The following is a 21,987-nucleotide window of genomic DNA, read 5'->3' on the forward strand; positions in this document are numbered from 1 at the left end:
AAATGAAGGTATGACTCCTTACACATTTCATTTACTACGAACGAGCTATCAGAGTGTCACGTTCTCCACCCTTTTAGACGCCATGTGAGACTAAAGGCCATCCTCCGCTGCCGGTGCGGCATCCTTCAGAAAGGCTTTCTTCTTCCTTCAACACGTGTTAGAACATTTCTTTGCTTCAGACAGAAGGACAAGCATCACACTCCTCTGCCTCTCACTTTGATCAGTGAAAATAAAAGCTTTCCCTGTTAATCAGACTCTGTGACCTGAAAGATGGTTTTAAAAAAATCTTTTAAAAGATTGTTGTTTTGGTCGCCTCCGTCCTGTTTGTTCCAATCAGAACCGAGATGTTTAAAACTCGATCGGCCAGCCGAGAGTTTAGGGAACCTGAAGTTTACAGGACGGGACAAAACTGAAGCGTGAAGTCAAAGAAACCCTCGTAGAGGTCGGCGGGTGATGGACAGTTTCACCAACAACAACACGAGTCTCTAACACTGCCCCCTGGTGACAAAGCACAGCTATCACAGAAACTCACGGATCTGAGGTGACGTTCATACGACCTGCACACGACCAACACTCAACCTCACCCTAACCCTTTTTATTTGTGCTTCGTGATGCTATCGTGGCGCTGAGTTACCATCCATCCATCTTCTTGTCCTTTTCTGGTTCAGGGGAGCAGCAGCCTAGCCAGAGAAGCCCGGACCTCCCTCTGTGAGCCACCTCCTCCAGCTCACCCGGGGGAACAGCGAGGCGTTCCCAGGTCAGCCAAGAGATGCAATCTCTCCAGAGTGCCCTGCGTCTGCCGCAGGGCTTCCTCCCACTAGGACACGAACACCTCGCAGAGGAGGCGTCCAAATTGGATGAACCGCCTCAGCCGGCTGCTCCACTCTGATTCCCTCCTCACCACATCAGTAATGACGAGGCCAAACACCATCTGGAGAAAACTCATTTCCACTGCTTGTTTCTACGATCTCATAATCTCATCTGCAAATTTCATAAAAGAGGAGGATGACAACTAAAGTCAGAGAGGTCCTTACAGCTGACAGGCTCGGACCTGACCGAGGCAACGTCTTAAACATCTGTGGAGAAAACATCTGTCGTCCCTCCACCCTGCTGGAGCTGAGGGGATCTGCACCAAATCCAACAAAGCGTGAAGAGAAGGCAGGAAGCTGCTGCAACTCGTTGAATCAACACTCTGAACACTTTCTGTAAAAGGATCGCTTTGATCTGACGTTTTATCGTCATGACGACCCTTCAGCCAACGATCATGTCGTTTTATAACGACGCCTACAAAACCACAAGAGCAGAAACTGAAGATCTGAGTTCATCATAAACATGCTGCTGCCTTTAAATCTGTACCGACACATGTATGTGACCTCTGACCTTTAGCATGTGACACACAGACTCCTCACTCTGCAGGATAAACACACACAACCAGGGGCTGTCCTCCAGACACACACACACACACACACAGGTCTTTACAGGACATCACAGTGTGTGTTTCTATGCTTGTGAGGACCTTCAGGCTCTTTCTTAAAGGGTGAGTCTGCCTATTTTTATAAATGTGAGCCATCAGTCTGATTCTGACGGCTGCTGTATTTATTTCACCATCCATGCTGAAAGCTTCCTGTTAATGAAAGTTTCCTGCTGGAGCCGCTGATAACGACACAGAGAAGAAAAGATTGTGACAGCTGCTCCAGCTGCTGAAAGTGAAAGTGAACTCAAAGTGTCCCTCGACCATCAGGAGGAGGAGAAGCAGTGAGGGTGACTTCAGCAAAGCGGCGAGCCCGACAAAATCCAAGCACGGCGTGGATCTACACGACATGCTGCATGCTCATTGGCTAATGACTCAATCATCTCCTGCTTCCTGTTTCTTTGTCGCTATCCGGTCGTTAAGTCTGACGTCACTAGCCGTGTCTGGGTCTAAACTCCGCTGCAGGTCCATATATCAAACGATCACTGTGGCATTACTGAGAGTTGAAAAACTGTCTAAAGTCTTTCATCTTTAATAAAATGATCAGCGTTCTGCTCTACCAGGTGTAACAATTGAGTTTAACATCCAGGCATCCATGAAAACAGAATTTATGACATTTAACGGAGTTAGAAGTTAGCAGGGAGTTAGCTCGCTAGCTTCTATCTAAATACAATATAGCATGTCCTGACTGCGGGGTTTTGGAAACAAATTAAAACGTACAGCTCTGCTATCACTTCCAACATAAATGAAGACAGAAAACTAAACAGCAGTGACGTTTGTAGGGTTACTGAAGTTGGGCTAGCTGGTATATAATGATGTGCTACGTGACCGCTAGCGACACAGCTATGTTAGCATAATATAAACAAGCTAACTTTTTTTCCACTCGATAAAAGTTACAGTGAGTGTTCTCGGTGGTCAGGAACAAATGTAATCGCATGGCAGGATGCTGTAAAAGGACCAAACTTCAGCCAGGAGAACAACTGATCCATCCACAATACGAGGTTAGTCATTCATATACTGCTGCATGGGCTGGGCTGTAGTTACATCCTAAGGTTTTAAAAACTGAGCTTAAATAAATGATTAGTGGTAATAAAAGCCGAGGGAGGTCAACAGGGATCACTGACTGTTTTAGGAGCTTTTTGAGATCAAATAGAAGAAAATACAAAACATTAAACATGTTAACAACACAAAAGCCATATTAAACGCAGACTACTTTAGACCCGGAAGTAGGATTCGTCACGTCATCACTTAACGACCGGATAATAAGGTCCTCATTTGCAAAGTAAACATGACGCGGGCAGCAGGCTCACACACTCCGACTTTTACACAATTGGCAGAGGAGTTGCCCCCTACTGGAGATTAGAAAGAATACAGGTTTAAAGTAGCTGAGCACCGGCTGCGTCCATCTTCTTGTTTTTACTTGATCAGCTGATGTTACATTCCTGCAGTGCGGCTAACTGTCACTGCCTTCTTAATGTTACTGCTAGAACAATCACGCTAACTCAATTTTAGCAAAGTCGTGTCTAAAGTAAGTAAAACTATCACCATCACTGCTAAACACAAAACAGTCCAGACTGAATTTAAAGTAAACTTTGTTTTTTACATTTTTGTCTTCACAATCAAATCCATGAACGACAGTTCTGCTCAGCATGTTCAAAGTTACTGAACAAGTTTTAAAGATTAGCTTCGGGGAGACGTAACTAAACATCATGAAGACAGTTTAAGACAGAGTGTCCCTTCAACTGATGAATGAATCCCCGCCGGACCTCACAAGTACAGTAATACGTGTGTGTGTGTGTGTGTGTGTGTGTGTGTGTGTGTGTGTGTGTGTGTGTGTGTGTGTGTGTGTGTGTGTGTGTGTGTGTAGTGATCTGCTTCCATATGAAATTCCAGTGACGGTCACACATCACATCCTGCTTCTATTGTTTCACATCTGCGTTCTATTATTAGAGTCTCAATCCTCAGACCTCCATCAGCAGCTGCTTCAGCTCCTCCACCGACTCCACCAACGCTGCTCCACAGCTTCACCTCCTGAGCTCCGCCTCCCTGTGCGCTGCTCATTCTGTCGTCTTTAATCTGAGGGGTTTCTCTCTGTTTTCTCAGTCTGAATAAATTCAGTGGCTCTAATCGATTCTGATCACTTCCATTGATGATCGCAAACAAACAGTACTGCTAAATAAAGTTTCTTTGAATTCAAAGAGAGCGTTCGGGGTTGCTGTGAAATGTAAACAAAGCCCTCCTCCCTCCTTTTTAACCAAATCATGTCAGAAAACCTTTCACTTCCTGTTGTGCTGTGTGTGTGACCTCTGACCTTCGTTTGCGAGGATGATGAATTTGGACGCCTTGATGACCTTCCCGTCCAGCGTCCAGGTGACAGTGACATCAGAAGCGGTGGCGAGGCGGCACTGCAGCCGGAGCCGCTGACCATCCAGCACCGTCATGTCGCTCAGCTTCTCTACAAACTCCGGCGCCGCACCTCCTCCTCCGGTGCTCTTCTTCTCATTAATCCCTCCATCCATGCAGTTGTTCACCTCCGCCTTCTCCCCATTCTTCTCGGGGCCCGTCGGGTTCTTCTTGTTGGCGAGGACAGAGCGGAAGTCGCCGGCGTTCTTCGTGGGCGTCTCTGCGGCCTTGCTGCTGTTGCTGCTTGCGGCGCCCTTCTTCCCCAGCACGCTGCGGAAGTCGACCTGCGATGGGGAGTTCACCTTCTCCTCGCTCTTGGGTTTGACACCCTTGAGGTTGGCCTTAAAATCCATGTGGTGGCGCTGGTTGTGCTCGGTGGTGGCGGTGGCGGTGGCGGGGCCGGCCTCCCTCTGCTCGTCTCCCTCTTGGATGTTTTTGCCTTGAACGGCTCGGCGTCCAAGCAGCGAGCGGAAGTCCAGCTGCTGCGCCTCCCTCTGCCGCAGCTCCTCTTCACCCCACTCCCTGGTTTCCACACAGCGTTTGAGGAGGCCTCTGGGAGCAGTGGTCTGGTCCTCCTCTTTCTTCTTCTTCTCTTCCCTGTGCAGGTGCGGGAGCTGCCGGTTCTCCTTCTGCTCCTCGTTGGCCTCCTGCCACTGCCGACTGACACCACTGCTGCTGCTTCTCTGCTCCACGCCTCCTCCTCCTTTGCCACCTCCTCTCAGCACCACGCTCCCACCAGCTGCTCCTCCTCCTGCTCCTCCTGCTGCTGCTGCCAGGCTGGATGAACAAGCACAGAGACAGATGGAGGGACAGAGAGAGAGCAATAGGACAAGCTCCGCCCCCCAGGTCTTAGCTGGTGGGGTGGGAGGTGTGGGGGGGGGGACCTCGACTCAAATTGTTCATGTTACATCACAAGTGACTCAACTGCCCGAATATGGGCATGAGCAGAGGGAACACACACACACACACAGATGTAAACAAAGAAAAAGCAGACTGAGGACACACTCTTCCTCCTCCTCCTCCTCCTCCTCCTCCTCAGTTCTGAAGCTGCTGACTCTTTTTCACAGTTTCATCAAACTAGAGCAAACGGGGTTTCTTCCAGCAAACACTCGCAGCAGAGTAAACACACAGAGGAAATACTGGCTCTGATTGGTCGGGGTGATATGGACGGATTAGAGAAGCTTTAGGGAATTTCTGGATAAATAACAGAAGGATGGAGGGAATGGTGGGTGGGTGTGAGGAGGGGGTGGAAACAGGAACAGAGAGCTGGGAATAGTGGGGGGGGGGGGGGGGCTGACGGAGTCAGACTCTATGCTGATGATGCAGAGGTCTGTTTAGGGAACGAGATGTTTTAAAAACTCGTCAGGTTCAACCAATCACGCTCATACGGCACAGAAATCTGACTCCGCCCTGTTCAGCCAGCTGCAGGTGTCCAGGTGAGTGAGGTCTCACCTGCTGCCGTCCCGTCCTCTCCTGTCCTTTTCTCGTCTTTCGGTGACCGACAGCGTGGCCACAGCGCTGCACTCGCCCACGCTGTTCCTGAAACACAAAGTTTATCTTCTACATGCAGCACTCTCTCATCTTCTCACAGGCACTAAGACCATCTCCCACTTCCACGCCACTGATTCATCACAGCGGTGTTTTCATTCAGGCACTGCTGCACTGTGCTATTTGCAACGTCAGACTTCATATGAGAAACTGATCCTTCTATCTCTCATTAATGGCACATAACATTTTCCCTTTAAGAGAGGAAAAGACACCAGGTAGGCTCCACTGGTCCTGATCAACAATGTTCAGAAACGTTTGACTGAAATTACCCTGGAAGCTGTTGTCTTTGTTAGCACTAATCACATTATGTCTTGATGCTCAATCATCCCTTCAGTCTCTGAATAAGTCACATTATGATGTGGAAAACCTGATATTTACTTTTATAGATCAACTGTTTGTCTTTTTCAGTCTGGCCAACCATTAGGCACCTTTAAATTCCTTGATGTTGGTTTGTGTTTCGGGTAAAGTGCAGCTTTACCGTCTCTCACAGTTTCTTCATGTTCACTGGCACCAGCACATCACGTATGATTTTCATGAGCAGAAGGAGATTTCTCTTCTATTCTCATGTTACATAGTCATGCTTTGAATATGATGCAGACTGCTGTATGTGCTGGGGTGGATGATGAGGTTATGGATGGATAGATTATGGAGGGGGAGGGCTGGTGGTTCCTCTGTGAGTGTAATCCTCACTGCAGCTCTGTACTGTAGATCATCTGGGATTATTTCAGCATGTCTGCAGAATCTGTGTCTTTTTATGACATGTGAGTGTTTACAGTATCTGCGCCTGTCGATCTGTTACCTCAGGCTGATCAGGTACTCTCCGCCATGTTCCTTCTTCACTCGTCTGAAGAAGAAAACAGAGTTAGCTGTATCAGGTGTGGTTAGCTGCAGAGCGTGTGGTTTGTGTGTAACTGTAAACCTTATGAGCAGGGAGACGACGTCCTCTTTCTGCAGAAGTTCATAGTCGCCTCCGGAGGTCAGAGATCGGCTCGGGTCGGTTCTGGTCCAGGTGTACTGGGGAAACGGATCTCCGGCGATGGCACAGGACAGGAGAACATGCTGACCAACAGCAGCGCTCACCTCTTTGGGCTTGGTGATGAACCACGGCTGGACGCCATCCTGAGGCTCTGCAGAAAACCACAATAATAAATCTGGGTTTATATGGAGGTCGTGTGGTTGAGCCTCACATAGGAAACCCAACATATACACTGTAGATAGTGTGTGAACACAATGACACCAAAGTTGATCGGTCAGTGGTTGAGCTGCAGCACAGACATCCTCAGTTACACCTGGAGGGCTGACACAGACACTGACTGGACACAGAATAGAGTATGGAAACCAAAACCTGAGACCTACATAATCAAACACCAAGAATAACGGGGGGGGGGAAAAGAAATGCAAAACAGAAACCAAAAGCTTGACAAAAATAAACTAAGAAGAGAACACAAATAAAGGGTACAAAACAGAAACCACATTTTTGGGCCAAGGTGGATTTGGTATCAGGATCAGAAAGGCTGTGGGTTTGTAATTGTTGTGTTTGTGAACATTGCAAAAATCCCCACATTGGTGTCACTCAGGTCTCAGTGCAACTGCAGCATACCCTCCACCGTGAGCCGGGCCTGGGTCTGGTCCTCTCCATACTGGTTCCAGGCCTGGCAGCTGTAGGTCCCGGTGTCCTCGGGGAAAACCTCGTGGATCAGCAGAGTGCAGCGGGTTCCCTCTCTGAGGAGCTGGAAGTCCTCTGACTCGGTCACCTCCTGCCCATCGTGGAGCCACACCAGCTCTGGAGGAGGGTGACCTGAGGACCACACACAGCTTCATTCAAACATCAGGACACATCAGTGAAGACCAGTACGCACCAATCCTTTTACTTATAATTATTATATGCAGTATTTTTGAGAATTAAAGGAGTGGCAATATTTTGTTTATTTAATTTACATTTTAGTGTTGTTGAATCAAAAGTACTTTAAAAAAAGGCAGACTGGAAGCGCAGTTCCTCTGAAATCCAGCAGAGGCAGCAGTGAGTCAGTCCTCATAGACGTTAGCCTCATACACGAACTGATTGGTCTTCATGGATAATTATCCACCTTCATAACCCCTGTACAGGGGTAGGTGGTCTTTATAACTCACCTGTTTATTTGTTATTAGGGGCGTGGCCTCTTTGACTGACAGGTGGATGGTGACACAGGCGGCTGTAGCTGCTAACTGTTTGCTAGTTTCACCTGAACTGGACCTCTGGGCTGTGTTTGTGCAATTGGAGCATTATTAGTGACATCATCTGACCAATAACATGGCTGCTGTGAGGTCACTGTACCAACAGACCATCCAAGAAGGCGGAGCTTCAGTTTTGATGCACAGTGAAATTCAAGGATTGTGATTGGACGTTGAGCACTGATCAGCAGGTAACTCCATCAGCTCATCCAGATACATCTGGCTGCAGGACTCATTATGTCAAGTACTGTCACAGCCGCCATTATTCAGATACAGTCAGTGATTTAAAGCTAAATTCACTGTTATTTGATTCATTTCACGGATGCTTCAGTAAAGCTGCTTTAACTCTAGCTGTGGATGTAAAATTAGTTTAAATACTTTTCACATTTAGTAAGTACAATTATTTATTAATATGTCAGTATGACCTTCAGGGGAGTTCAGTGTAATGATTGGGTAAGAAAAACATCTAGAGGTCAGAGGTCAGAGGTGTGCGTGTGTGTGTGTGGCAAGGTGTTTCTGCACAGTGTACCAGGGGCACGGAGAAAAGTTGTCGTACCATAGGCACGAGGAGTGTGTGCGTGTGTGTGTGTGTGTGTGTGTGTGCGTGTGTGTGTGCGTGTGTCTCCATAAATTTCAGTTTCGTGTGGAAATGAAGCTCGTGCAGAGAAGCAACAGCACCTCTGATCCTCACACAGCTTATATGGAGAAGAAAACCCAGTGTGGAAAATCATTATGTAACACACACACACACACACACACACACACACACACACACGCACACGCACACACACACACACACGCACACACACACTGCGGGGTTAATAATGTGGGGACTCATAATGAACTCATAATTCAGAAACAATGCGTGCTGTCATATCAGAGCAACAACAACACTCAGAGGAAACGAAGAAGTAAATCTGCCCTCATCGCATCTCCTCCATCTCCCCAGAGATCAGACAGGAAATACCACAGCTCGCGCACACACACACACACACACACACACACACACACACACACACACACACACACACACACACACACACACACACACACTTACCGCTCAGCTCCACCGTCATGGCGACTCTGCTGCCGTCCATCACCTTCAGATCGCTCAGGCGACCAATGAAGCGAGGAGCTTCACACGCTGCTCTGACCTCTGTGACCTCTGACCTCCCGCCTCTCTGTCTGCCTGCAGGGCGGAAACACATAAAGAAGAAAAAGGAGCAGTTACTAATGTAATCAAGTACATTTACTCCAGTACACGAGAGTACTCCAGTCTGCTGATACTTCAAATGTCAAAGGGAAATAATGCACGTTTGACTTCCTGTTTTTATTTACAGTGTAACAGCCAATCACATTAAACTATCATAATCCAAACCCAGAGCTCAGTGTGTTAGCCCGAGGCAGAGAGAGCAGAGAGAGCACCAGCCTGAGCCTCACTCGTCCTCTTCCTTATAAGGAGCGAGGGTTTCCTTTTCTCTCTCACACACACACACACACACACACACACACACACACACACACACACACACACACACACACACACTAAAGTCCATTAAACATGCCTGTGTATGTGTGTGCGCTCATGTGAGGAGGAACAAATGTGTGTGTCTTGTTCTGTGTACATATCAGAAATACCAGAGAGGACACACACTGCTCACCGGCTGTGTGTGCGTCACATTAACTGATGAACACACACACACACACACACACACACACACACACACACACACTGTAACAACAGTTAGTATAATCATATTTCCATGCTGGGGTGTTTCCAGGGTTGATGAGACGAGTGGGGGCAGAGGAGGTGAAGAAACAGAAATCTGAATATCTGAAACGCCGGCTTTGGTTTCATCTTTCCTTCTTACACCAGTGACAAATAAATCCATCAACGCATCCATCAGCCCTCCACCCATCCATCCTTCATCACTCCATCTATCATTCCATCCAACCATCCATCCATGCATTCATCCATCTGTCCTTCATCACTTCATCCCTCCATGCACCCATCCATCCTTCATCACTTCATCCCTCCATGCACCCATCCATCCTTCATCACTTCATCCCTCCATGCACCCATCCATCCTTCATCACTTCATCTATCATTCCATCCATTCCTTCATCCATCCACCCATCCATCACCCTTCCGTCTGTCCTTCATCACTTCATCCATCCATCCGTCCATCATCCGTCCATCATCCGTCCATCCATTCCTTCATCAATCCCTCTATTAATCTTTCATCCATCTATCCATGCATCCATTCCATTGTAACCGGAAGGTTGCTGGTTCGAGCCCCGGCTTGGACAGTCTCGTTGTTGTGTCCCTGGGCAAGACACTTCACCTACCGCCTACTGGTGATGGTCAGAGGGGCCGATGGCGCGATATGGCAGCCTCACTTCTGTCAGTCTGCCCCAGGGCAGCTGTGGCTACGACTGTAGCTGCCTCCACCAGTGTGTGAATGTGAGAGTGACTGAATAGTGGCATTGTAAAGCGCTTTGAGGTTCTCGAAAAGCGCTATATAAATGCAATCATTATTATTATATTATTATTATTCCTTCATCCCTCGTCCATCCATCCATCATCCATCCATCCTTCATCACTATCCATTTCTCCATCCATCACTTCACCCATCTATCCATCCATCCATTGCTGGTAAAGTAATTTGGTAAAGTTCTGCACAACAGCTGCAGCAGACCCAGCCTGTCTAGTTTGGGAGTTTCAGAATTCTCTACTTTTACAAAGAAAATGAAAGTTTGTGAATATTGCTCTCCTTCAGCTGAGGTTATGAACCATGACGCTGTGACCTTCACGTTAAACAGAAAACCATAAAACTGCTGTTTCCAGCGCAGGAATTCAAACTCTGATGGATCGATGCACGCTGTAGTTTGGCAGTTCTTTATTTTGAAAGGATATGAACACTTCCTCCTACACTGTGAGGAGTCATGTGACCTGCAGATACAAACTCACTGTGTGAAACGACTTCAGCAGCCGAGACAGATTCTTCTCAGACTGCAGATGAGACTTTATTGTCCTCACATGGAAATCTGCTGTCTGTGGGAACCCGCTGGTATTTCACTGTGTGTGTGTGTGTGTGTGTGTGTGTGTGTGTGTGTGTGTGTGTGTACTGAGTGGGGGATTTCCTGCTGCATGCCTGATTGTCCTTATAAAGCTGCGATGAAGGTTCCTCTCCAACACGCTGATCAGTGATTGGCTGACTGATGCTGCTCTCACTCATCCCTCTAATAAAATGAAATTCTGCACTATTCAGCAAATTACATTCAAATAAAGTCCAGAAACCATCAGGGCACTAACTCTTCCAGCAGCAGCTTCTTTGATTTCTGCTTTAAGCTCAGTAACTTCACAGAGCTCGTGTTACGACAGCGGTGGTTATATTTTATCATGCGGGTCTTAGATTAATGATAAAATTTATGTGAGTAGTCGAGGTGGGAGGAAGATATAAAATATTGTGAGTGATGAAAAATAAACATTACCAAATAATGTTCACATTCACAGAGCTGCATCTGCAGGACCCAGACTGAGGTCTGTGAGCTACATTCATCCACAGGAGCTGTGATACCAGCAGCGTTCTGGTTTCTATTATTTCATCACATCTGATCAGCTAAACAGTCTGAAATCAGAAAGTTAGACTTTCTGATAATAATGAATTACAGTCGTCCAGCCTGGAAGTAATAAATGCATGAACTAGTTTTTCAGCGTCACTCTGAGACAGGATATTTCTAACTTTAGAGATGTTGCGCAAATGGAAGAAAGCAATCTTACATATTTGTTTAATATGTGCGTTGAAGGACATGTCCTGGTCAAAAATGACTCCAAGGTTCCTCACAGCGTTACTGGAGGCCAAGGTAATGCCATCCAGAGTAAGAATCTGGTTAGATACCATATTTCTAAGATTTCATTTGTAACCTTCACTAAAGCTGTTTCTGTGCTGTGATGAGCTCTGAAACCTGACTGAAACTCTTCAAATAAACCTCTGCAGATGATCTGTTAGCTGTTTGACAACTACTCTTTCAAGGATGTTTGATATAAAGGAAGGTTGGAGATTGGCCTATAATTAGCTAAGACTGCTGGGTCTAGAGATGCTTTTTGAGTAAAGGTTTAACTACAGCCAGCTTGAAGGCCTGTGGTACATAGCTGAATATTAGAGATAGGTTGATCATATTTAAGATCGAAGCATTAATTAATGGCAGGACTTCTTTGAGCAGTTTTGTAGGAATGGGGTCTAAAAGACAGGTTGAAGGTTTGGAGGAAGTAATTATTGAAGTTAACTCAGAAAGATCAATTGGAGAAAAAGAGTCTAACTTAACATCAATGGAACTAAGAGTAGCTGTAGATAATATTACATCTGTGGGATGATTATTGGTAATTTTTTCTCTAATGATAAAAATGTTATTTGTGAAGAAGTTCATGAAGTCATTACTAGTTAACGTTAAAGGGATGGTTGGCTCAACAGAGCTCTGACTGTTCACGTTTCTACACTGGTGACCACTTTAAAGACACACTGTGCTGGAAACTGTGAGCCTCGCCTGCTCCGGACCAGGTGAGATGTTCAGTATCAGTTACCATGGTGACTGAACAAGGTAAGACACTGAAAACTGTGACTAAGCTCAGCAGATCTCCTTCTGGTCTGCAAACATTTATCAGAGGCAGGAGTTTTATAAGATTTGCTCCACGTTCCCGTTGTTTGCAATAATATCAGTGAAATAAATCAATTACCATCACGTGGAACAAAATGTATAAAGAAAAACAGTCTCATCATGAACAAACTTGTTATGTGGCTGAGCATTGAATCAGATGAACTGAGGCTCCTGAGCTTAGAGGCTCAGGCTGCAAACTTCCTCACAGGTGGTAATCTGTTTTAAAACATTTTAAATCTGCTGATAGCGGCCGACCTTTCATTTCATCCATCTTCATGTCCACAGAGCAGTTTAAAGAGGGCCGAGTGTGAACGCGAGAGCAGAAGATCAGGAAAAACAGACGACAGGAAGAGGAGGAAGTGACAGTCGGGATGGGAGAGTGACAGAAGCACGCTATTTACCAAAGTGTTTCATATTTCACTGCAGTGTTTACTCAGCACTTATTTATGAAACCATGTTCTTACAAACCTGGGCCGCAAACTAAAGAGCAGCAAACCAGAACAAAGAGTTTCTGAGTCAGCATCACTCTGTAGCTGCTGTCCAGCCGAGGCAGACCTGGGATCAGCTGCAGAGCTGAGAGGAGTCCCCACCGCCTGATGAAGCTGTGGACTCCCTCTGCATGCCCTTCTTGGGTCAGCTTCAGTCTTACTCTGTGTGTGTGTGTGTGTGTGCTGCTGCGTGTTTTGTCTTTATATGGCTCTCGGCTCTCTGCTGCCTCTGCTCAGCGGTTCAACGACACGGTGCTGAAAAACCTGAGCTGTGACTCCAGCTGATCCACGTGGTTACATCAGCTTCATGATTCTGACCAATCGAAACGACAGGAACAGAGCAGGTAACGAGACGGTGTGAGTAACCTCACCACACACACTCTGATAATCAGTTAATCTGCTTCATGCTGGTGAATGAGTCACGGTGACTGTAGGTGATCTGTATGAGTGGATGGAGGAGGTGGAGGTGTTTGCAGGTCTGCAGAGATAATAACACTAAAGCCGCTCGTGGGTTTAACAGCTGAACACTTTCCCCAGCAGCAGCTCTGCAGGTGGTTTCATCCCTCTTGAAGACGACCGCTGTGTGTTTGCAGGATTCCAGTAAGGATGGAGGAGCCCAGTACACTGTGGTGTGAATGCTGCGGGTGTGGGTGCTCTGTGACAACGACTCTGTTTTAAAGATAGATTTGAAACCCAGACTCTATTTTCAGACTTTATGTCATTGCTACAGTTATGATGGACCATAAACTGGTGTTTGCTCACTGCAGCCTGTTCCTGTCATGAAGGTGAGCAGGTGGCAGCGTTCACGGTGTCCACATGTTTCAGGTGAGCTGATGAAACACTTCCTGTGAGTTCAGAGTGCACTTCTTCCTGCTTCACTCCAAACGTCTCAGACTCTCCCACACAAACATTTCTGTCCTGTGTGTGTTTGTTTTTCTCTCTCTGATCAGAAGGTCAGGTCAAAGGTCAGGGTGGAGTATGTCCTCAGTTTCCTGTTGGACCACGATTGTGTTTCTGTGTGAGAGTCAGTGCTGCCCTCTCCTGGAGGACTCTGTCATCACACTCTGAGCCTCAGAGTGAAGCTGTTCCTCTGCCCTGCGTTACAACATCTATGAATCCACACAGGGTCATGGACCGACTCTTACACAGCACCTTTCTGCTCTCCCACAGTACTCAAAGCGGTCTATACAACACGCCACATTCACCCAGTCACACTCACCCATACACGCATGTCTTCTAAGAAGTACGTGACAAATAAAATTTGAATTTGAATTTGTTGTGCTTCCTCACTAACATTCATGCATTCATTCTCTGATGGATGCATCTGAGAGCAATTTGGGGTTATTATCTTGCCCAAGACGGGAGCCAGGGATCGAACCACTAACCTTCCAAACAGTAGATGGCCACCCCCCCATCCATTCATCCACCCACCCATCCATTCATCCACCCACCCATCCATCATGAAGCAGCTCTGAGGAGATGGTTTAAATAAAGGTTTCATTTCAGGTCCTTTAGTCTATGTGAGGAGGAACTCACTGTGCACGAGGAGCGTCCACGCTGCAGAGTCCACCGTCAGCCCGTCAGCGTTGGTCAGCTGACACCTGTACACGCCCTGGTCCACCCGTCTCACTCTCACCGTGGAGAGGGTGAGACGGGTGCCGTCTCGTCTCTGCCACAGACCTGATCCCGTCCTCACGGGCCCCCCGTCCTTCAGCCAGGTGACCACGGCGCCGGCAGCAGAGGAGGACACTGTGAGGAAGAGGAGAGGCGGCTCACACTCACAGGATCTTAAAGTCACAGTAAAGCTGTGGAGGAGCTGAGACCTGAAATGAAACCTTTATTTAAATCATCATTAACCATCTGCTCAGAGCTGCCTCGTGTCAGTGATTCCACCTTCACAGTCTGAGGCGTTTCTCACCTTGGCAGGTGAACGTGACCTGAGCTCCCTCTGTGGCCTCCTGGTCCAGGGGGACGGCCTCGAACCGCAGGTTGGAACCCGCCTTGGACGTCCTCACCGGCCTGAAACACACAGGTGATCCTGAACACACCTGAAAGTGGACGTGACTTCACATTTAAATAAAAGTGGATTGATCCAAGTTCTGACCTGCTATCTGAGCCGGGTCCTGACTGCTGGACCGAGCAGGTCAGATCTGGATCAGGAGCGTCGATGGACCGGACCTGCAGGGGAGCAGGAGCTCTTTCACTTCATGTCATTCTCTTTCATTTATTCTGCTTTAGATGGCATGAGTTTCAGAAACATTATTATTAGTAGTAGTAAAATAACCTGATCAGGTGCAGTTCTCCTCTCAGCCAGCAGAGGGAGCTGTGCAGGTGGTTCGCTCCTCCAGGAGGCGGCCTGTCTGGGCTCTTGCTCCTCGGGCTGGGAGCTGGGAGCAGCTCTGCCCTCCTTCTGGCTCCTGGTTCTGGTCTGTGGGTCGTCAGTGGGCCGGCCGGTCCTGCGGGAGGAACCAGAGTGGATGATTCTGAACATGCCGTCCTCGTTACCGCGGTGACTGTCCCCGTGTGACAGCATGTTTTTAATTCTTTGCAGTCTGGAAATATTTGATTTACTGGTGGATTTATTTTTATGACGTCTCTTTTCGGTCAGACAGTAAGAAACCTCAGACGGATTATTTGCAGCAGGTTCTGAAAGGTGAAACCTGCCGGTTAGCGTCCCCACAGGAGTTCAGATTGATGAGGAATCTCCTCTGCTTCCTTCAGCTGCCTCTAACCTGCTGCTGTGAACACTCAAGCAGTTTTCCAGAACAAGTTTCCAGCTCGTGAAGCCAAAAGATCTCAAACTCAGCTGGAAAACTTTCGCAGCAGCAAAGGAAAGAGGAGCCACGTTTCCCAGGAGCTGACGAAGCTCTGAGAGGGACGCTGCTGTCCGTCCACCAGAGCTTCAGACAGGAAACAGCTCTGAGGGATTCTTACTGTTAACACATCCAGACATGACAGCACTCACCTGGACGAGTCGTCAGGAGCACCTGGAGAAGAGAGGGGAGGACACGTGAGAGAGAGAACGTCCACATCGTCAGCATCCACACAGTCACACGCTCAGAGCGCCTCACCGCCACCAGCTGCTCAACATCAGGCTGTAAACATGTTTTAACGTGGGGCTGACTCACTGCTGCCTCTGCTGGACAGCAGAGGAACTGCAGCGTTTGGTTTGCAGTTTTAAATAATGACAAATGAGCGTGTGCAGCAGCTGAACGACTCTGATTGGCTGCCTCACCCTGGACGGTAAGCTCGGCGCAGGCAGTCGCTGTTCCGGAACCGTTGCTGATCAAACACTTGTAACTTCCTGCATCCTGGACAATCACATCCTTTATCTCCAGGAAGTGAAGGCCTGAGCGCTCGTACATGCTGACCCGCCCACCAGACTGAAGCTCCGCCTCCCCCTGAGAGACAAACAGTAAATACTGAGTTAATCAGTAAAAGCGGACAAAGAATCTGTCCTCCAGCCGCCGCTGCGAGTGAGACTGAGATCCCACAGCTTCTCAGCTGTTCCTCTGCAGCTCTGATCTCAAGCTCCTCGTACCTTGTGCCAGGTGACCCTGGGCTGTGGGCGTCCTGTGGTTTTGGCGGAGAACTTGGCGCTCTGCCCCGGCTCGGCAAACACTCGGCTCGGTTTGTTGATGAACTTTGGGGGACTCTCGCTCCAAATGCTTGGCCTGTTCTCCACAGCAGGAGCTGCAGAGCGACACCTGGAATCGTGAGAGATGGAGTTCTGGGATCAGCACTTAGCAGTTACTTCTTTATAAGCATGGAGTGCAACCCTGTGCAGCAGCGCCACCTGGTGTTTGGATGCTGGTGTTTACACACTGCTGAAAAAATGAAAGGAGCACTTTTTAATCTGAGTTTGACATCAAGTCAGTGAACTTTGGGATACTGATCTGATTGGTTCAGTATCAGAGGAGGTGTTAATCAGGTTCAGCTGCTTTGGTGTTAATGAAACTAACAACAAGGACACAGCCCCCAGAGCAGGAATGCTTTCACGGGTGGAGGACACTCACATGTTTCCTTCCTCTTCTCTTCTGACTGTTTTTCACTAGTTTTGCATTCGGCTGGTCTCCATGCTGGTAGCATGAGGTGAGGACTGGACCCTGCAGAGGCTGCTTAGGTAGCTCAACTCCTCCAGGATGATGCCTGAATGTGTGGGAGGCTTATTCATGGAGGGACACACAGCCCCCCACAGGCAGACGTTTTCACTGATTCGAATGAAATTTTAATTTAAACTCTTTGGGATGTTTGAATTCAGCCTCTGCACGTTGATCATTTTTAATTAAATGAATCGATGTGACTCCTGACACACGACCCGGTCCATATCAGTGCTGAAGTCCAGCACCAGGTTTTCCCTGATGAGTTTTCAAAGTGTTCCTTTCATTTTTGTGAGCAGTGTTTTTTGTTTGGGAGGAAAACGTTCAGCCAAACTCAGAGCTGTGTGAAAGGAGTGTCCTCTGAGACGTCGCGCTCACAGCTGTTTGCACGGCTCACCCTGCTTTCATGGACGGCGGCACGACGTATTTCTTCCCAGAATTCTCTGCAGGTGGAAAAACATCAGAGCATCAGATCGAGCTTTCGTTAAACCTTTAAAAAACGTTATGGGTGTTTTTATTTGAACCAACAAGGCAGCAAGCAGAAATAAAATGAGGGCATAACGAGTGTGGGTGTCACATGTCCACAGAGGAAAACCATACGAACACGTTTTCCTCACAGTGACTGTTTCCTGTCAGAGCTGCTCACGCTCTTACCTTCCAGAAGGATCTCCACGGTAACCTGACGGCTCCCCGCCTGATTGGTTGCCTGACAGGTGTAACTGCCCAGGTCCTCCTCCGTGACCCCTCTCACCAAAAGGCTGAAGCTGCCCCGCCCACCCCGTTCCACGATGTAGTGCTCTCCACCAATCATGGCCCTTCCCTCTCTGTACCATGTGACCTGTGGCTCAGGATGGCCGCGCACCTGAACGATTCAGACAATGGAGAAAAGCAATCAGCTGATTTCACACAGACTCGTCCAGCTGACTCATCCGGCATAACGGAGGCTGTGTCCATCTTTTATATACAGTGTGTGTTTGGTTTGAGGTCAGCGCGACAGAAGCAGACAAGCAGACCGAATCTGCAGGACTCGAAGAGGACTAAGGACCTCACAGAACTAGGAAAGCAAGCGTGTGTGTGTCTGTGTGTGTGTGTGTCTGTGTGTGTGTGTGTGTGTGTGTGTGTGTGTGTCTGTGTGTGTCTGTCTCTCTGTGTGTGTGTGTGTGTGTGTGTGTCTCTGTGAGTGTTTGTGTGTGTGCAGCATGTGGTGGACAGATGTGTTTGAGGACTTTCAGCTGCCATCAGGCTTTGCAGATCCATCCATCATGTTTGGGGATTTGTGGTGCATTCAGGTGTCCTGGGATTCTTCACATGCAGTCAGCAGACAGCCAGAGGAGCTGAGGCAGAAATGAAGAGCGCTGCCTTCAGGTGAAACTTGTCCAGTTTGGCTGCGATTGGGTCTTTAAGTGGTTAAACTGGTGTAAAACCACGGGGGAAACCAGAGCAGCGTAAGAGCTGCTGATTAAAGTCGGGCCAAACACAGAAAATGACTTCAGAGAGCAAATAAAGCAGAAACAGAACCTTTGGTGTGCTGGGATTGTTGGGAGGCTTCACATCAGGATGCAGCCGGTCACAAGACTGAAGAAATGTTAATCCGTCCGCTCTCACATCCTTCCAGCCTTTCAGACTCTCAGATACAAACACAGTCTCCTGACCTGTGATGAAGGTTCAGCCTGATCTTCCTCGCTCTTATTTCTGTGGCTGGCAGCGAACCGCCTTAAACGTGTTCTTTAAAGTTGGGATGTTTGTTCTGTCTCAGTCCTGCTTTTATGATCTGCTGCTGTGAGCTCTGTTTTTATGGTCTCTCAGATCTGTGAAGCACTTTATTCTGGAAAAAGATCCAGACACAAATCGTGTCATTCCTCCCACACCGAGTGTCTGTCCTCAAGTCCTGCTTCAGTGTTATGTTGAAGAGTAGAATAGAATAGAATAGAATAGAATAGCCCTTTATTGTTATTGTACATGTGCAACAGAATTGTAGGTGCTCCACACCAACTGTGCAGGAACAAGTCTGTGAAGGTTCTCAGTCATCCAGGTCATCATAGTCTAAGAAGCTTGCAAAGAAAAGCGTCTGGACTTCTTTAAGTTGCTTGAAGACGTTTCACCTCTCATCCGAGAAGCTTCTTCAGTTCTACGACACCAACTCTCTGCCATCTATAATCCAGTTTTGAGATCCCTCCCAGACGCCTTAACGCCCACTCACATCCTGGGCCATCTGACCTCAGGAATTCGCATGATAAGGTGGGGCCAGGTTTCACAATGAGCTCACCCGAAACTCTGGCTGATTGGGACCCACACCCAGTTTCACACCTTGGCTCAGGCGATTAGAGGATCATCAGGGGGTCCTTTTGTCCCTCTGTGGGGGAAACTCCCACTGGGTTTAAATCTGGGACTCTCCACCATTTGACCTTAGAACTGAAGAAGCTTCTCGGATGAGAGGTGAAACGTCTTCAAGCAACTTAAAGAAGTCCAGACGCTTTTCTTTGCAAACTCCTTTGACTGTGCAGAAATAAATAATAATGAAGAGGAATATATATACAAAAATAAGAGGAAGGCATACAGGTTGCAAAGTGCTCAGAAAAGAGGAAATGATAAATATTAACACGTATAAATCATCAAGAAGTTTTAACAATTAATTTTCTGCATTAAAGTGAGTCGTTTAAAATGAGCCAGTCTGACTTTGATCGTCAGTCTGTTGTGAGTCTGTGAGGGCGTCAGCGTCTCCTGAGGCTTTCCTCATACACAGAGCCTCATTTCTAGCCTCCATGTTTATATTTGGTCAAACTGTGGTGATTACACTGATGCACGCTGGCACCGCTCGCTCAGGTCACAGGAACACAACTATTTATACAAAGCCAGAGTTTAAAGTGGGCTGAAACCTCCATCTGATAAGAAAGGCTGCATGTCTGAAGAGCTCAGCTGCTGCTGACATCGGCTCTGATGAACCTCCAGAGACTGAAGGTCGGCTTCATCCAGAGTTCAGAGTGCCGGAACGTCTCATTCTCAGACCTGACAGGTGGAAATATCTCACATCTTAGTTATCTTCACGGTGTCGAGTCCACCTTAAACCACCTCAGAGGTGTAAACGCTGTTCACTGTTTCAGGTTTAGAGGTAAAAAGAACCAATCAGAGTCTCACCTTGCCCTCCAGTCGAGCTTCTGCCCCCAGCGTGACCCGGGCATTACGGGGAGGAAGGACGAAAGCTGGAGGCTCGTTGCCGTGGGAACCGCATCCTTGTGACAGGCTTGTAACCTTGGAGACGGTGGAAACTGAAGCCAACCGCACGTCAGTCATTCTCCTATCAGAGGAAACAACCATCAGAGAGTGACATCACAAACATGCTCTGAGCATGTGCACACCTCAGAGGCATCATGTGATCAGCTGATCATGTGACTCTGAGGAAACCGTATTTTCATCTGCAGCTCAGTCCTTGTTCTGATGACCTGTAACACCCGACACGGCTGTGAGTATCAGTAGCATCTGTAGTTGTTCAGCATCAGATGAGTGCGGTGGTTCCTGACACACATACCTGTGAATCACCTCATCATGGTGGTGGTTACTACACCAGCATGAACCCAGGAGCTACTGGTCTCCCAAGGCAAACTGGTCCTGGGTGAGGACAGAGCAGTATACATGCCTGCCCTCCAGTGGGCTCCGGTGGGCCTTCACTTGCAAGAGGGGCTGTCGGATGGTTACTGCTGTGACGTCAGCTCAGAGCGTGCTCACTGCTGGCTTCACAGTCGTTGTATGTTGGTGATATTTTCGGCTTTTGGCTGGACATTAGCTCAGTGTTTGCCGGCTGGTCGCTGTGTGTCTGCTGGATGTTTTGTGTGTTTTCAGAGCAAACAGCAGCAGTCTGCAGCTCTGACCCTCTCTCTGCTGCTGCCTTATAAGGTCTAATAGTTACGAAACACACCCAACTCTGTTTGAAATAACAGTTTTATCAACATGTCAGCTTTTGTTTCCTGTCTCGTCCTGATCGTGTGTTTTTCTCTCCAGCTCAGAGCTCAGACACAAACCTCCATCTGACCGAACACGAGCTGCAGCTCAGCCTGAATGAAAAACTCTGAGAACAGGTTCAAAGTTCATGCTAAGCTTCTGACAGCACGTCGGTGCTCATTCTCTCAAGGAGTGAACACAGGTTAGATGCTGCAGTTTCTGGATACATCGATCAGGAACAAGAACGTGAAGATGAAAGATCAGCGAGACTGCTGTGTGAAGACGTTTGAGTTGATGATGATGAAGGTTAAAGATGTCCAATGAGCCGCCACAGTCCCATGAACTGATTAAATGTACCGAAACCTGCAGAGGAGAACGTGCTGGAAATGCTGCAGAGCACCAACAACCAGAGATGGGCAGTAACGCGTTACTGTAATCTGATTACTTTTTTCAAGTAACGAGTAAAGTAAGGGATTACTATTGCAAAAACGGTAATTAGATTACCGTTACTTTCCCGTAGGAACGCTGCGTTACTGCGTTACTAAAACCGTGTTTTTTTTGTGAGAATGTCTCATGACAGTGACGTAAGCGAGTGCGACGTTAGTGACAACAGCTGTGTGCAGATCAACAATGGATCATATATCGAGTGCAGAGAGAGTATGAGCGTGCAGCGTTTAAAGCGTGGAAGTACTGACCTTACTTTGAGTTTGATTCCATAAAAAGTGACAAAAACATTAGTGTCCGCTGTGCGTGGGAAGAAAACTTCTTTTTACAGCGAAAAAACCCCTAAACTTCCAACAAGCACCGAGTAGCTACGACGTAATGGGAAACTCACAGAGAAACTCGCGGATTCTTCCACTGACCGCGGCACACCTGCACCAGGGTAAACCTCCGCCTGCCCCACTCCTGCTTTACAGGTGAAAATAGAGCAACAGGACCGCTGAGTCTTTGACTTTATTTATTTTCTGCTGTGTTTTACTTGCATCTATTTGAAAGACTGAGTGTAAACACACAAAAATATTTTATTTTATGAGCTGGAATGTGCAGAAAATAGGTTTACATGTTAAACTAATTTCTTCCAGTCAGAGAATGTTGCAGATAATTAAATTTTTACATTTTAAAGATTAAAACTAATAAAACAAGTTTTAAAAAGAGACTTTTCCATTTGATT

At 47.5% G+C, this 21,987-nt stretch overlaps 1 protein-coding gene and 1 long non-coding RNA gene across 2 annotated transcripts in view; one reads left to right on the plus strand and one right to left on the minus strand.

Moving 5' to 3' along the window:
* The window catches only part of mylka (myosin, light chain kinase a), a 42,207-nt gene that overhangs the window by 16,990 nt on the left and 3,230 nt on the right, over positions 1-21,987 (minus strand). Inside the window, exons 2-17 of the mRNA XM_026144124.2 lie at positions 20,016-20,175; positions 17,535-17,742; positions 17,278-17,323; positions 16,322-16,487; positions 16,016-16,181; positions 15,746-15,767; positions 15,065-15,236; positions 14,885-14,958; positions 14,699-14,799; positions 14,317-14,529; positions 8,691-8,822; positions 7,023-7,220; positions 6,342-6,549; positions 6,222-6,266; positions 5,327-5,413; positions 3,783-4,651 (exon numbers count right to left, since the gene is read on the minus strand). Of these exons, the coding sequence (XP_025999909.2) occupies positions 3,783-4,651; positions 5,327-5,413; positions 6,222-6,266; positions 6,342-6,549; positions 7,023-7,220; positions 8,691-8,822; positions 14,317-14,529; positions 14,699-14,799; positions 14,885-14,958; positions 15,065-15,236; positions 15,746-15,767; positions 16,016-16,181; positions 16,322-16,487; positions 17,278-17,323; positions 17,535-17,742; positions 20,016-20,171 (2,863 nt within the window). The 5' untranslated portion in view covers positions 20,172-20,175. The remainder of the gene's footprint in view (positions 1-3,782; positions 4,652-5,326; positions 5,414-6,221; positions 6,267-6,341; positions 6,550-7,022; positions 7,221-8,690; positions 8,823-14,316; positions 14,530-14,698; positions 14,800-14,884; positions 14,959-15,064; positions 15,237-15,745; positions 15,768-16,015; positions 16,182-16,321; positions 16,488-17,277; positions 17,324-17,534; positions 17,743-20,015; positions 20,176-21,987) is intronic.
* LOC145421038 (uncharacterized) lies at positions 13,374-14,052 on the plus strand. Its single transcript, XR_013902306.1, has 2 exons — positions 13,374-13,605; positions 13,731-14,052. It is a non-coding gene; the product is annotated as an uncharacterized LOC145421038 (long non-coding RNA).

This window comes from Astatotilapia calliptera, chromosome 16 (genome assembly GCF_964374335.1).
Source record: "Astatotilapia calliptera chromosome 16, fAstCal68.1, whole genome shotgun sequence".
NCBI classification, from domain to species: Eukaryota; Metazoa; Chordata; class Actinopteri; order Cichliformes; family Cichlidae; genus Astatotilapia; species Astatotilapia calliptera.